At 41.5% G+C, this 16,962-nt stretch overlaps 1 protein-coding gene across 1 annotated transcript in view; it reads left to right on the top strand.

Moving 5' to 3' along the window:
• Positions 1 to 16,962, top strand: part of LOC122801197 (espin-like protein) — a 929,965-nt gene that overhangs the window by 408,102 nt on the left and 504,901 nt on the right. The window contains exon 3 of the mRNA XM_044070755.1: positions 4,225 to 4,411. Within this exon, the coding sequence (XP_043926690.1) occupies positions 4,225 to 4,411 (187 nt within the window). The remainder of the gene's footprint in view (positions 1 to 4,224; positions 4,412 to 16,962) is intronic.

Below are 16,962 nucleotides of genomic sequence, written 5' to 3'. Positions count from 1 at the left end.
GCCTATCTGGACCTTGCAAAGGCATTTGACACAATAACCCACTCGGGCATCATAGATAAGCTATCCAGCTTAAATATAAACCCCTATGTCACAAGATGGGTTGCAAACTGGCTCAAAGACAGAACCCACAGAGTGAGAGTTGCTGGAGCCATGTCAGACTCGAAACCGGTCACAAGTGGCGCCCCACAGGGTTCTGTCCTGGGACCACTCTTGTTCGGTATATACTTTTCCGAGGTACAGGCAAATGTGGGAGGACTATGGCTCACCAAGTTCGCAGATGACTGCAAACTGGGCCATAATCAACTCTCCAGCTGACACAAACATCCTTCAAAAAGGTCTCACAGAGACAGATAACTGGTGCCGCCATGGTTTAAAGCTAAATGCCAAAAATGTTTAGTCATACCCTTTGGCAAAACAATGTGCCCACAAATTACCACATAGGCGGAAACCCATTAAGTACAGAGAAAGTTATTAGGGACCTGGGACCCAAGTTGATAGCAATCTCTCCTTTGAAAACCACATTGCCAAAGTGGTTAGAAAGACCTTCTACATAGCCCACCTCATCACAAAGGGTTTCACATCTAGATCAAGAGAGGTAATCGTGCCCTTTAATTCATCCCTCATCAGGCCCATCATAGAATACAATGCCCCTTTTGGGATGTACCTTACCCGACACCTGCAGCAATTAGAAAGACCCCAAAAGTATCTCGCCAAGAGGATCAAGGGTCTCAAACAGATGCCATATGCTGCTCGGTTAAAAACCTCCAGCTCTACTCAGTTGCATACTGCCTACTTCGAGGCGATCTATGCCTGACATACAAAGCTATGTCAAATCCAGAATTAATGGACATGCTCCACCTCAGTAAATCTAAATCCCTTAGAGCCACACACTCGAGGGACTTGAACCTCAGCACAGAAATAAATAGAACTTGCTGGAGGGACAGGTTCATAACCCAGAGGCTCCCTTCGCTCTGGAATAGAATTCCAGTTCATGTGAGGCAGAGCACCTCACGGAATCTCTTCAAGAAAAATCTCGATAAGTGGATGGGGATCGTAGGTTTGTCCCAGGGATTACTCCCGTGTCACTATTAGCCAGAGGCACAGTAAACTAAACCTTAAAAAGGGCACAGTATACTCAAATCAAAGGGTGGCGTAAGCCATACAGAATCGGGCTAGGCTTATAATTGCCCCAGGGCAGATAGCCTAGTATGAACCTATGAACCTATGAAGTGTTTCAACTAAAGTTTCATAAATCATGCATGAACATTAACTAGCTCTTCTTTTTTTTGAACACGTCTTAAGAACCAAAAATGGTCATTAATGCAAAAATAATGGCTTGTCTTTCCTGGTTAAAAAATGTAACACACAAATTGAATCATTTATGTAATGTTGCTTAGGCTATATGATGTATAGCAATACATGTGAAGTAAAATGTTTATTATATTAATTATAGTGCGATTGTTTTTATATGGATGTAAATTTGCCTATGTACTTATTCAATATAGGTGTTTGAGGGGAAAAAAAGAAATGTAACAGTCACTTTTAAGTTGGCGGTCACTGCCATGTAATGACAGAAGACCAGTTAAGACAGAGTGTGTTAAAATGGCCTAGGTACAGTCAAAGGCAGGGATTTCACTTTTGACCAACATGTTGCCCTGTGGTAAAAAATGACATCAGTGTGGCCCATGAGATACTCATGGGGACTACTAGCTGCTTCAGGAAGATTTTAGTTCCACTGTGCACATTACTCGGTTGACCAAAAATAGTATAACAACTGCTTCTACAGTTTCTTAACCAGATACCTGGTTTATCAGGAGCTGATTTGCAGATTCCTCACTAAACAAAAGAAAAACTCGGTTATCTGGATTTCTCATATGGACTTCAGAAGTTATCTTTGCATTGTCAGACCACCTTCTGATAGAGGATTTAGGCCATGGTTTCTGGTTTGTCAAAGATCTTTTTCTCTTTGAGATTTTCTGTCTTAAGCCAAATAGATAGGAATAGCAATATGCATATAAAGACAATTGATATTAAAATACTAGAATATGTGCAACTGATATGACAGCAGTTTTATTGAATACTGTTGTGAAAACTTGTAACATGGGGTAACGTTCAGTCAGCTGTAGCAAGTGGATGTAGGCGTAGGTGTAGGGTCAATGAGTATTGGAGATAAAAGTATTATGTTATGGAGACAGAGTGAACATGGAGTCAATATATTTTGAATTATAAAGGTGAGATGTATAGGCATTTATTTTTATAGTATTTTTCTAAACTTTTTGTATTGCTGACTTAATTTTTCTAATACGTGCGGCATGATAAATGAGCAATCTGCGAGTTATTGTACACTCAAAACATTCTTTAAAAGTAATAGACACAGTGCATTTATCACTCCAGAGCTTCCGCATGTTTAGCACAACCTTTCCCTAGCCTTATAACAATGCTGTTCCCATCACATCTTTAAAATGATTTTGTTTTGCTCCTTCTGAACCTTCATGACAATCAACACCCCCTCCCCACAAGGAAGACATATTGACTCATTTGTTCTCTTTGCTTACCTGGTCACTTCACTCCATTAGGAGAGAGATTAGACTTTGTAGCACCTACCATTTTATTGTTCCACTCTGAGGATGAAATAAAAATACATTGGTGAGCATTATCCATAAGAAATTTGTTAACTCCTTTCTTAGTAGCTGGCTTGTGCAGTCATATTACATGAGGTTTGCTAAGCATGTCATACTACACGACTATGGCTATATCTCTGCATGCTGTGTAACTCTTGCTGTTTCCAGTATGTGCCACGGCTGCAATGCGCTAGGTCACCTTTGTTCCCCTAGGAATGCCAAGCCTATATTGGTCACTCACTATCGCTCTCCCTCTCCAGCTCTTCCAGTGCCCAATTTGCTAGTCAGTCCCAGTATGTCTAGTTCACAATCAGGACTTTATCATTGTGCAAACCTGAGACAGCACTTTCAAAAATGGACTTTAGCTAATACATGGGTACATGAAGTTTTAATGTGAATCAACTATCATCAAGCTTCTAGAAAGCCATTAGGCCATAAGCTTGTTATGGAATTCATGACCCCATGTACGTGTCAAAAGTTCACAAATATGCATGATGTTTTACATATACCACTGCACTTATGTACATTTTGATTCCAGTGACAATTTGGTAACGACCTTTGAGCTTTCTTAGTTTGGTTATTCATGAATGTCAATATTTGGTTGCCACTGCTCAATTGCATTTAACTTTTTGCCATTTATAAATAATGAACATGCAAGCAGAAGTGCTTATGAGCATAGTCTGATTTTTTAATTTATTAATGAATATTCCAGAATGTTCCACAAAGAATTAGTAAGGATGCACAATGTTGCTGGTCAGATTAAAAGATCCATAGGCCAGTGATTACAGCTGAATATTGCAGCAAACCTCAGTACATAGTTGCCTCCACAATCTATGCATTTGATGGTGTGTTCTAAGGATTTAACACCCTCTGCATGCAATCATATTTTAAGTTAGCCTTAATCATTCCTCTTTCATTTGCCAGCCAGGTCCCCATACTTACTCCTCTGTTTTCATTAATAAAGCTCCATCCCTGTAATGCCCATGCTGTTGCGCATTATTGCTTGCTTTGATGGTCTTTGGCTATTAGTACATGCTTCCATTTCAGAGGCTGCATGCAGTTTACACTAGACAACATATGCTTAAGGTAAGACAATCAAACAAGTATGGATCTTCACAGGCTACAGCCAGTATTGTTCATTTTTGTCATTCTGAGACGTTAGTGTCATGATGAGAACATTTATTACTGTTTATACAACTCCTAAGAGCAAGTATCTATATTGTGTGTGTGTGTGTGGGGGGGGGGGGGCTAAAGAAACCCTCTTTAAGACTAGCATTTTAGGATTCATGGCAGACCCTTCTAAAACACTGTGTTATGACAGTGAAAATAGCAGTTTTTTTCAACATTACAAAAGTAGACAGTTGCATATTAGGTCCAACATTCCTATTTGTCTAAAGCACAGCTGCTAATCTGAGTCATAGCTTCTCATTTAATTTGCATTCTCAACAACTGGAGTTGTTATGGTGATTTTCAGGACCTACATATTATGACACAGGGTTACAGTGCAGAGAAGTATTAAAGATGAGCACACTCTTGAATGGAATTTTTGAAACTGCGTATTGGAGATTACAAACAATGTGATTGACTTCTCTTTTCTTAACAGCTCAGTGGATAAGCAGACCATAAGTGGAGCCACACCAGTGTACCTGGCATGCCAAGAGGGACATCTTCCCATTGTGGAGTTCCTGGTTAAGGACTGTAAGGCCAGCATCAGCCTGAGGACATGGGATGGAATGACAGTGCTCCATGCAGCTATACAGATGGGACATGAGGCTGTTACAGAGTGGCTGGTAAACTAATATTGTTTTTTCATTCTAGCAAAGTATATGCAAGTTTGATGATGGGCTGAAACACACACACACACACACACACACACACACACACACACACACACACACACACACACACACACACACACACACTTAAAAAAGTGTATGGCATTATGTAGTTGTTATGCATCTGGCTTACAACACTTCTCTTGCCCTGATTTTATTTTTTTTTTTACTTCCTTATTCATTTCTTAACTGGGTAGACCCAGTTTTTATAGGAGTGATGAATGAATGTGTGGACAAACTACAAAAGGGCCTCACTGAGACAGATACCTGGTGTCAAAGCCATGGCCTGAAGCTCAATGCCAAAAAGTGTATTGTCATCTCCTTTGGTAAAAACTCTGTACCCATGAACTACCACATAGCTGGTAGTCTACTTAATGCCGAAAATGTGATAAGAGACCTTGGGACACAGGTAGACAGTAGTCTCTCCTTTGATAATCACATTAAGCAGTTCAAAAGCAGTTCGCTAGTGCTGGTCGGCCGACTCCTGAGATTTTCAAATCCGAATTTCAGAACCGAAGTCTTCATTAAAGCTAAGTACCCCATTGGGGAAACTTTTTTCTTGCTCCAGACCAATGTCAGAAAAAGTTAACAATTGTATTTCTTGTGGGAAGCAAATACCTCATAAGGATTGTCACTCTTACTGTATTCCTTGCCTAGGCCCTGATCACAATGTTGCTAGCTGTCGGTTTTGTGCTAGATTTAACCAAAGCACTATTAAGCGTTGGTTTGATTTTGCATTTCATTACTTTGGCCGAAGATTTAATTATATAATGCTGTCGGAACAGCCGACAACCAAAGTTTACAAAAAACGCAAGGACAAGGAAAAGGATAGGCATCCGAAGTCCAAAACCGAAGACGAGGTCTCTGCTAGGCCAGTCGCCGGTTCTCAGTGAGGCGCTTTCGCAGCCCCTGGCGCCCGTTACCACACAGCCACAGGCCGCTTCCGACTCCCACGTGAAGCTGACTGGGTCTCTGGATACTCAAGGTATTGGACACTTGGAAATCATTCCCTCAGATGGGTCCAGAGCCGCTGAGCAGGCATCGAATTCTGGTGTCTTTAGACCTACACAACTATATATTAAGCCATCTTCAGCTTCAAAGACAAAGACTAAAGCAGCTCTAAAGACAAAGAAACAAGTACAGCATTTTCCTGCTCAGACTTCCATGCCTAAAAAACAGATGCTCAAAATGGCTGAAGACCTAATTACTTTGATCAGGGGCTCCCATCCCCCTCCTGATAAGAGGCCTAGGCAAGAGACAGAGTATGATTCTTCTGATCAGGTTTCTATTTCCTCTGATTCCTCTTCTGAACAGGATTATTCCATGCTTCCCTATGAGGATTCTGATGCTGAAGAATCCATTCCTTCAGCCTCCTCCTGAGGATTATTCTTTTGGGGAAACCCTGCATATCATGAGGGAGCATTTCCACTGGGAGAGCCAAGATTATTCTGAATCTGAGAAAAGGCTCAGAGACTTTCTGCTACTTCCTCAGCACAGACCCCTTGCTATTCCACCTGTTCTAGACATTGTAGATGATGTTTTTTCAGAGTCCGGCCTGTCCCCTGACTCTTTACCCCCTGCACCTGCTAAGCCAGACAGATACTACAGGGTCCCGGATTCTCATAAATTCCTTTATAAAAACCCCGCTGCTGACCCAGAAACTATATCCCAGGGTCCCAAAGGGGTTAAAGCTTCCACTGCAAAAAACCCTGTCCCCTCTGATAGGGATTCTAGGGCTCTAGACAGATGGGGGAAAAAGTCTACACTTCTGCTACCTTGGCTGTAAGGGCTTTAAATTGTCAGTTTCATATGCTTAAATATCAGCAATATTTAATGTCACTGCCTAAACAAAAAATGTTGACAAATACTGAATGTTCAGAGAACAAGGAATTGCAGGATTTATTGCATGCAGCTAAACAAGTGGGAAAGCATACTTTGAAATGTGGTTATGATTCACTGGAGGCATCTTGCAGGGCCGCTGTTACAGGTTCTGTTATTAGAAGGCATGCTTGGTTAAAGGAACAGAATCTCCCTGATCATGTTAAATCAAAATTATTAGATGCACCATTACAGCATGATACTTTGTTTGGTACTAAAGCAGAAGAGGTATTGAAAAAATGGAGGATAAAGCAAAATCCATGCAGACAGTCAAGGATTTCTTACAGGTACAGCCACCCAGGTTTAGCAGGAACTGGCCTTCTAAAAATTGGTCCTTTCCAGTGTCAGACAGACCACAAAGAGGCAGATATAGGCGTCCCAGAGGCAGAGCACAGCCCCAAGGCTCATACAGGCCTAAACAATGGGGTGCTCCTACCTCCAAAAGTGGAGAAGACAAATCACAACCTTACAGGAAACAGTCCCATTGACTTCCCTCTGCCAGATCCAAGCACTTTTCTTTTGGCAGCCCCCTTAGGGGGAAAACTATCACTTTTTTCATCAAATTGGCAAATGGTTACCCAAGACAAATGGGTCCTGAACATAGTGTCCCAAGGCTACAGGTTCCATTTTCACACTCTACCAAGGTCAAAAGGTATGCCAGATCTGCCACACAATCAATGGGCAGAGACACAAAAACAAATTGCAGCCCTCATGGACATGGGGGCCATTCAGCAAGTACCACAACAAGAGCAGGGGCAAGGATTTTACTCCAGACTTTTCCTAGTACCCAGAAAGGACAAAACCAGGAGACCAATACAGGACCTGTCTATTCTAAATATGTTTCTGGAAGTTCCAAAATTCAAAATGTTGATTCTACAGCAGCTACTGCCCATAATGGGCAAGAAGGCTTGGCTCGTAACTTTGGACCTAAAAGAGGCATACCTGCATGTCCCAGTCAGACATTCTTGCAGAAGATACCTCAGATTCATAGCTGGCTCAATGCATTACCAATTCTCTGCACTGCCCTTTGGCTTATCTACTGCACCCAGGGTCTTCACAAAATGCCTGGCACCAGTAATTGCGTTTTGCAGACAAAGAGGAATTCAAATATATCCCTACTTGGATGACTGTCTAATTCAAGCAGAGAACAAAGACATTCTTCTAAAGCATCTGGCGTTTGTAAAAAGATTACTAATTGGCCTAGGGTACACAGTAAACAAAAAGAAATCAAAACTAGTGCCCTCTCAAGAGATACTATTCCTGGGTGCAAGCTTAAATACAACTGCCCAGATGGTTTATCTCACCCCAGACAAACAAAAGCAACTGACTTCTTACTTCAAGAAATTGGCAACAAAAACCCACTTATCTGCAAGGAAAATCCTGCAGGCCTTGGGTTTCATGGCATCCTGCATTCTACTAATTCCATATGCCAGACTGCATATGAGGAAACTACAATGGTATCTAAAAAGTGTTTGGACTCAGCATTGCCACAGCCTGGAGACAATAATTGCACTCATTTCTTGGCTGAAACAGGAGTTTCGATGGTGGGCAGAAGCCTGTCACCACAACAAGGGTCTGCCATTCAATTTACCCACAGCCAGACAGACACTGACAACGGATGCATCAGATTATGCCTGGGGGGCCCACATGGCAGAAAAATTTATTCAGGGCACATGGCCTGCAAACCAGATGCATCTTCACATCAATCAAAAAGAGATGCTAGCTGTTCAAAATGCCCTGACAGCTTTCAAGGACCTGCCTCATCCAGTACAGCTACTGATAAAGACAGACAATACTACGGTCATGTGGTACCTAAACAAGCAGGGAGGTACACATTCCTACCCCCTCTGCAGACAAGCAATGACCTTATGGGACACAGCATTGGCTTTTCAAGTTCACCTGCAAGCACAATTCCTGCCAGGAAAAACAAATACTCTGGCAGACGAACTAAGCAGAAAACTCATGGATCCCCACGAATGGAAACTGGATCCACAAGTCTTCAGCATGATAACAAGGAAATGGGGATGCCCAGACATAGATCTATTTGCCTCCCCTCACAACTGCCAATTGCAGAAATTTTGCACAAGGATTTTTCACAAGCTAGCATGGAAAGTGGACGCTCTATCCTTCAACTGGAAAAAAAAAGGTCAGACAAGAGAAGCCAAAAATGATACTGATTGCACCAGACTGGCCACGCCAGCACTGGTACCCAATCCTAAAGAGCTTGTCTCAAGGTCCAGCATGGATATTGCCTCAAACTTCTCACTTGCTGACACAACAAAACAATCAGATCCTGCACAGCTAACTCAGGATCTTAAATCTGGCAGCATGGCGGATCATGTAGCCATTCAGAACACCCCTCTTTCAAAAGCTGTTATGGATGTTATCTTGGAGGCCAGGAGGCCCAGTACCAGAAAATCTTATGCAGAAAAATGGAAGAGATTCTGTGCTTGGAACCAGGAACAAGGCATTGACACGTGTGTACCAAATATCCCTCAGATTTTACAATACCTAACTGAGATGCTGAACAAAGGCCTTTCCTTCTCATCAATTAAGCTTCATGCCTCTGCCATTTCAGCCCATTACAATACGGAACCACCTATCTTTTCTAATCCTTTAATAAGGCAGTACCTCAGAGGGGCCAAAAACATTAGGCCTCCAAGGAGAGCACCAGTTCTGGCCTGGGACCTCAATTATGTTTTGGAAAAACTCACACTGCCTCCTTTCAAGCCAGCATCAACAGCAGATATAAAATTCTTATCCTGGAAAACAGAATTGTCCCCTTGTCATTAGTTTTATTGTAGTGGATTGGTTTTGTTATTAGTTGTGACAGACTGTATAGTTTATTGAGTCAGTAGGATTGTTTGAGGAGACTGAGAGATAATTGGGGTTAATATTGCCAAGGATTAATTATTTTCTTGTGGGAGGTTAGAAGTGGCTCAATTTTAAATGTATTCCACAGTATTAATGTTTTTGCCTGAAGGGATGTAAATGCCTGTTGTGTTTAGTGGCTTGTGTTGTGTTGATTTAATTGGAGGGATGTAATAAGTATTTCAGCATTGTTAATTTTGTGAGGGATTTGAGAACAATAAGAAGGAGAATGTTTTTGTAAACTATGGCAACTTCTCCTCCTGTTTTGTCTTTTCTATCTGCACTTAAAATGTTATGGCCTGGGGTGAGGATTTCATTATCTTTTATTTCTCTTTAGCCAGGTTTCTGTAAGTGCAATTACATTTCAGGAGTAAAGGTTGAGGCATGTGTGAAATTCTATTATTTTATTGCAGATACTTTTGATATTAATGTGATAGATTTGAATTGTTTAGTGTTTCTGAGGAAAAGTAATTGCACTATTTTGTTTGGTGTTCAGTGGGACCAGGGTTAGGGCGTATATCACCTCTTAGTTTTAGGTATAGGTCAGAGTAGTCGTAGGGGCTGAGCATTTTAAATTTTGGTTTTGTGACCTACTTTTGGATCAATTATTTTATGTTTGAGTCGTTTATGTTTATAGAGATGGCTGGATGTGTAGCAGAAAATGCTTGATGAAATTTTAAGGGTTATACCAGCAAAGGGGTGTTGACTAGTATTTATTGACTGAGTGTAAGGGCTTGTAGTTATGGTGGTGCGTATAAGGGGTGGGTATGTGGGGGTGAAAGGAGGTTAGATGGGCTGGCAGAGGCAGTAAAGGAAGTATGAGTACAGTGCTGTATAACAGGGTGAAATGTTTAGGTCGATATTTAGTTGTAGAGCTGATGGCTGATTGGAGAAAAGAGATGGTGAAGATGTAGTTGTGATATTAAAATTTCTAGAGAGAAGGAAAGGAAAAATGTGCTAGTGGTGATGATTTTGTGCTTGTTGCAGGGGAGAAAGGGGAAGAGGAAAATGATCGGTGATAGATGGAAAATAGAAGTAGTGGAGGGAGAGTATAAGAGGTACTTACATATGAAATAAATGGAAGCAGGAAGAGGAATGAAGGTTTATGGAAATGGCAGTGATTGGTTATGAATAGCAGGATAAGAGGAAAAGGAGAGGGGGTGGACTGTGTGAGGTGATTTGTTGTGAGTAGCAAGGTATGAGGAAAGGAGAGGGGGAGGGGATAGAGAGGCAGCAAAATAGATTAGGTGTGGGTAAGGGAGGTCTATGCTGGTTTTAGATTGAGTGGGAAGCAGGGAGTGTTGAACAGATCATGAGAGAAATACTATTTGATGAATGAGGATAAGGGGAGAGGACAGGGTGGTTTAAATGTAGAGTATGTGGGGTAGGTGGGAATTATGTTAGGCTAAGAGCTGCACCTGGCTAATGGATCATTGGAATAAAAAGCAATTGGACCACCATTGGTAGGTACTACAGGGATGGAACATGAGGTAATGCCCAGCAGGGTTGGTTAAACATTTGTTCAGATTAAAAGGTATTAGTGATGGAACTTAGATTTATCTTTTGGCAAAAATTATATAGAAACCAAAGGCCACCAAACCAAAACTCCACTGATACACTAATCCACCACACCAAGGTCAGGCACCAACACAAGTTTATTAAAGTTGAGCGCTTTCTTCCCTTGTTAGGAACTTCCTCAGAACAAAATCATGAATTCAAATCCAGCCCTTTATATACATCACACATTAATCCAATTAAACAATTATATAATTAAACATTTAAGGCTTACTTGATTGCTAACATCTAAAAATCACAAAAACACACAAAATTGTTAAAAACTATAGCTAAATAATAATAAATGTTTATGCACAATACTTGACCTAAAAGCCGATATGGTTACAACCAATAAAAACATTCCTAACCCTGAACATGTTTTAATTTCAATAAGCAGGCAATATTAATATTTTCATTTATTCCTGGGTGGTGTGTGGCATTTAATTGTGACTATGTGATGCCATTTTGGGAGCAAGAATTTGTATTCCAAAGTAAATTTTGGTCTATGATCTCCCATTATACCAGATTTTTGGATGATATGTTTTGATTTGGAAAGGGACCGAAGATCTATTAACAGAATTTTTGCAGTAAATCAATGGGACAGTGCATTTTTTTAAATTTTACATTCCATTATAGCAAGGAATCTATTTCTTATTTAGATGCACATTTGATAATTGATATAGCAAATGAAAAGATGACATCTGAAATCCTTCAAAAACCCACCTTTTCGAATTCTTATTTAGATTTTGACAGCTGGCACCCGTATCACCAAAAAAAGTCCATCATAAAAGGACAATTGATTAGGGCTGCCCGAATGGTTAGTGAGGTGGAAAGTTTTAAGGAAGAAGTGGATTTTATTATTCAGATGTTCAAACAGAGAGGTTATCCCCTTCAGATGTTGCAGGACATGGCCAATGAAGTATTAAAAAAGCATATTGAAGGCACTTATAAACCTATATTAAGTGGAAAAGATGGGACAGGGTCTGGTTTAGTTAGAACAGGCCCTGATAGGAGGGACAGGACAAATATTAAGCTTAGTTTTATCACCACCTTTAATTTGAATTCAAAAGTAGTTGCCGACATTATTAGGCGGAATTGGGAAATATTACAACTGGATTACAAAACAGCTCAAATTGTCAGTAGGGCTCCCACAATAGTATATCGGAAAGATAGGTCATTTAAGAATATTCTGGAATCTGGTATATCCCACAGTGGCCTGGTCAATTTCAGGATTAGTGGGAATTTTAAATGTTGGCTTGGGGATTGTTGTAAAAACATTTTTGAAACAAACTAAGGAGTGTTACAGTTTGAATGGTAAAGTTATTTTTTTAACTAGCTATTTTAATTGTAATAGTAATTTAAGTACCTTTTTCTGCACTTTTTTTTTAAAATACAGTATTTAAATTGATTTAAACTGTGTATGAAGGAGTGTTGAAGGAATTTTTATCTGAAGTTATTCTGCTCTTCAGTAACTTGAACTAAAGCTAGTGTTGGCTGAATTTTGTTATTTGCTAGTAATTACAGGTGTGGGGTAGCCACATTCTTTGATTTCCTGTCCTTGCATATTTAAACTGGTGCATGTGAAATAATTCCTGCTTTAAAACTTCAGCTTGGCCAGCTAAAAACTTGGTTATATTCAACTGGACGTATAAGAGAATTTAAGTACCTTTTTCTGCACTTTTTTTTAAAAAAATACAGTATTTAAATTGATTTAAACTGTGTATGAAGGAGTGTTGAAGGAATTTTTATCTGAAGTTATTCTGCTCTTCAGTTCCTCACCCACCCGCCCTGTTTTTGTTTTGGTGTTAATCTTAGTGGCATTGAAACTGCCCGCCCCTCAGCCTGCCTCTGGGCCCATCTCATTTGCTCACTCAACTGAGTGCAGTGAGATCATATTCTGATTTCAGGCACTCCTACTGTGTACAAAGAGAGCATCTGGGAAATAGAAAAAAAAAAAAAAAAAAATTAAGCTTATTTCCTGCCTTTCTTGTTAAGTGGTACAGACTATTTGTAGGCTTCTGAGCCCCCAAGCCCTTCTGTGTTTGAGGGAAGCCTTCTAGCTTGTTTATTTCTTATAACTAGCCAGTTTTCTAGTTTCAGCACTCAAATCTGTTTCTTTGATCTCAGCACTTGTTCAGGAAAAAAAAAAAAATTTCATCTGCTTTTACTGTACTTGTGTTTTTACCTACTTCTTTTTACTTTTGCATCATCTTAAAATACTCAATTGTATTTATTACTGCTTGGTGTAACTCATTCTAAGCCTTTTGGTTTAAACACTTGGGCTTCGGACCAGTTAGTTGTTTTGCACTGAGAGGGTTTGTGGTCTGCACTGTTGTGGCAGAACAGGTAGCTTACATCCTTCTAGGTTGAGAACTGCTGATTGAGGGCTCAGTGTCTGTTATTCTAAAAGTGTATTAATTCTGGTTTAAGCACTTGGGCTTTCAAGCCAGTTATTTTACATTAAGAGGGTTCGTGGTCTGCACTCTTGTGGGAGGAGAGGCTGGACTCTGCCCTTCTGAGCTGGGAATTTCTGGTTAAAGGCTTATAGTGCATGCATATCTGAACTGTTCTTACTGAAGTTGGTGCGCCTTGTTTGCTGTGGCATAGACTGGATTCGGGCCTGCTGGATCTAGCTTTGTTTGTGTAACTTGAGCACTAATCCAGACATTCTCTAAAGTATTCAATGGTATTTATTACTGCTTGGTTGTAACTTGATTAAAGTGTAGCTATCATTCAAGTCTTTTGGATTAAGCACTTGGGCTTCAGAACAGTTGTTTTACATTAGGAAGGTTTGTGGCAAGCACTGTGGTGGCAGGACAGGTAGCTTTCATCCTTCTAAGTTGGGAACTGCTGATTGAGAGCCCAGTGTCCAAGTGTATTAGTTCTGGTTTAGGCACTTGGGCTTCAGGCCAGTTATTTTACATTAAGAAGGTTCGTGGTCTGCACTCTTGTGGGAGAAGAGGCTGGACTCTGCCCTTCTGAGCTGGGAATTTTCTGGTTAAAGGTTTATAGTGCCTGAATATTTGAACTGTATCTTACTGAAATTGGTTCACCTTGTTTGCTCTAGCATAGACTAGATCCAGGCCTACTGAATCTAGCTTTGTTTATATGCTTGTTGTTTGTTTGCTTGTTATTTCCCTGGAAGCTAATTCCACCTAATACGCAACTTCTCAGCGCTTCTGTGGATCACTAGTGATATCTGCATTGCTTACTGTACTTATTTCCTTGTTTCACTTGAAAGAAAGTTACTGTTTGTCGTTTTGCATTTAGTTACTTGTAACACATTGCACTCAAGTTACCTGGCACTTGCTCACTAAAGCAATTATATAAGTCAGCATTAAAATTAAAAGCACTACACCCTCACTCCCCACTGGCCCTTGTTTTCAATTAAGGATTTCCCAATATTATTCTAGCATGTCCAAAGGTCAGTTGTCAATCTCCTCTCTGGTCCAGCTGGTGAATCTGGGAATCTTGAGGCAATGTTATAACTGCCTCATGTACACAGACAACCCTCTCCTCCTCCCACATAACACAAATACTTGCGAGAGATGCAGCTATTTAGCCAAACTGGAGGCTGAGCTCTCTCAACTCAGGACTGGCAAGACCAGACAGGAGGAGAAGGCAACTACACACACCACAAAACCAGCCTCACATAATGCTACCACTCCACTGAATCAAACACATAAACACACAAAGACATACTCGGAGGCTCTGAGTAAAAATTTATCTAAACAGCAGAAGCCTCCAAAGCAGACACCCAAACAACTGCTACCTCAAGACACCCCACAAGCAACACATAAACCACAAAAGCAGTGTGCAAAGCAGTCACAGCCCTTAAGGCCAAATACAACACCAAACATACTTGTCATAGGTGACTCCATAGTCAGACACACTGACGTCCCACTCACCAGGCTGAACAAGGAGAGGGTCACAGTAAGCTGCCTATCGGGCGCTAGAATCCGCCACATAACACAAGCACTCGCGGGTCACTCCATGGCAAGTACAAATATGACACAGTCATTGTCCATGCTGGTGTGAATGACCTGAGACGTACCTCCCTGGACTACATGAAAAGAGACATAGAGGAGCTCTCTGATTATGTAGCCCAGGCAGGTATGACTCTAACCCTGAGCAGTATCCTTCCTTCACCAAGAATGATGCCACAATATAGAGACAAGATGATCAGCTTTAACAATTGGCTTAATGTCTGGTGTCATTCAAAGGGGATCCAGTGTCTGTCTGCCTGGGATGACATGCTTGACAAGCCACGCTGCTTCGCAAGGCGGCTTGCACCTGTCACCCTGGGATTCCGGATATTGGCTAAGGCTCTTGCCACCCCCATAGTGCCTTTTTAGGCAAGGCTCAAATTCTAAACCTACCACCCTAGAAAACAAAATGGGAAGAAACTGAGGGTAATGCTGCTCAATGCCAGAAGTCTAAATCTCAAAATGCACGCACTCGAGGCCCTTCTCAGTATGGAGAACATCGATGTCTGTGCTGTAACTGAAACCTGGTTCAAGGCTCCTGAGAGCACCCGGCACTATTAGGTTTTACCTCATATCATGCGTTCCGCCCCAAAACCCGGACCACACCACAAAAGGAGGGGTGTATCCATATTCATAAAGGATACTCACACCTCCAGGTTGGTGGCAACATCTAAGCTTCGAAACCATCCAGGTGCAACTAACCATAGGCAAAACTGCTCTACAAATTGTAGCATGCTACAGGCCACCCTCTCAAACTCAGGAACCCCACACAGCCTTCCTGAAGACACTGGAGGGTATAAATGTATCTCCAAACACCATCATATTGGGTGACTTCAACTACCCGAATATAGACTGGGAACATTACTCAAGCCCTAACTTTCTAGCCCAACGGTTCCTGGAGTTCATAAATTCAAATGCCATGGAACAGCTAGTCTCTGTTCCCACGAGAGGAGAAAATATACTAGATCTCATTGTCACAAACATGGGGACAAAATGCTCCACACCGGAAGTATATCCCTCATTGGTGAGATCTGATCATAAACTAATCTCACTGGAAATCCACATCCGCCCCACCCCAAGCAAATAAGACCATAGTGAAGAACTTCTCTAAAGCAAACTTCACACTACTCAAGACTGGTGTGGTATCCTTCAAGGCCCCTGAGCCAGAGGAAACCACAACCCAAGCTGCGGAAGCCCTTACAAATGCCTTCTATGAACACCTCCAGGACTGCATGGATCAGGCAATCCCAAATAAAACCAAGACTCTTTCCACAAAGGGCAAACGTCCAGTCTGGTGGACCCCAGCCATTAACAAACTTTACAATAAGAGGAGAAAGCTATTACATGATAGAACAAAATCCATAAAAGGGAAGTCACCCCTGATCATTATTAGTAAAAAAATACGAGCACTCATAAAATCAACTAAGGCCAATTTTGAGAGAAAATTGCCATGGATTCAAAGGACAATCATAAGGCCTTTTTCAGCTATGTTAGGAACCTGGGTGGAAACTCCCAGATATGCTCAGAATTAGTCCAAAATGATACAAAATCCACTGAGCCCACAGACATTGCCAACATACTGGCAGACAGGTTCAGTGCAAACTTCACCCCCCTGTCCCCCCCTAAAGCAGAGATAACTATCCCAGCCGAGTGTAGCCTCCCGGACATCTCAAATGCAGGTGAAAGCTGCTCTCTCTAAAGCTAAAAACACAGCATCAATGGGACCGGATGGTGTCCCCGGCTGTGTGCTACGAGCTAAATGAGGATTTAACCCCGCACGTAAGGCAGCTGTTTAATCTCAGCCCTACCACAGGATACGTGCCCAAGGAGTGGCGTCCGGCAACTGTGGTCCCACTCCACAAAGGCGGCGCCTCACGGACCCTGGTAATTACCGCCCCATAAGCTTAACAAGTCTAGTCTGCAAAGCTATGGAGAGGATCATAATGGAGCTCATAAACAAAGATATAGGGGACTTGCAGACATTGGACCCGACCCAGTTTGGCTTTGTCAAGGGAAGATCATGCCTTTTGAACTTGGTTGACTTCTTGAAACAGTCACCAAGGCCATTGATGAGGAAAGGCAGTCCATACAGCCTACCTTGACCTTGCAAAGGCTTCGACACAATACCCCACTCGGTATTGTAGAAAAACTTACCAGCTTAAATGTAAACCCATATGTCACAAGATGGGTTGCAAACTGGCTTAAGGACAGAACCCA

Source organism: Protopterus annectens, chromosome 4.part1 (assembly GCF_019279795.1).
Source record: "Protopterus annectens isolate FY-2018-M chromosome 4.part1, PAN1.0, whole genome shotgun sequence".
Lineage (NCBI taxonomy): Eukaryota > Metazoa > Chordata > Ceratodontiformes > Protopteridae > Protopterus > Protopterus annectens.
Note: the sequence above shows the minus strand (reverse complement) of the source record. Positions and strands in the feature narration are given on the sequence as shown.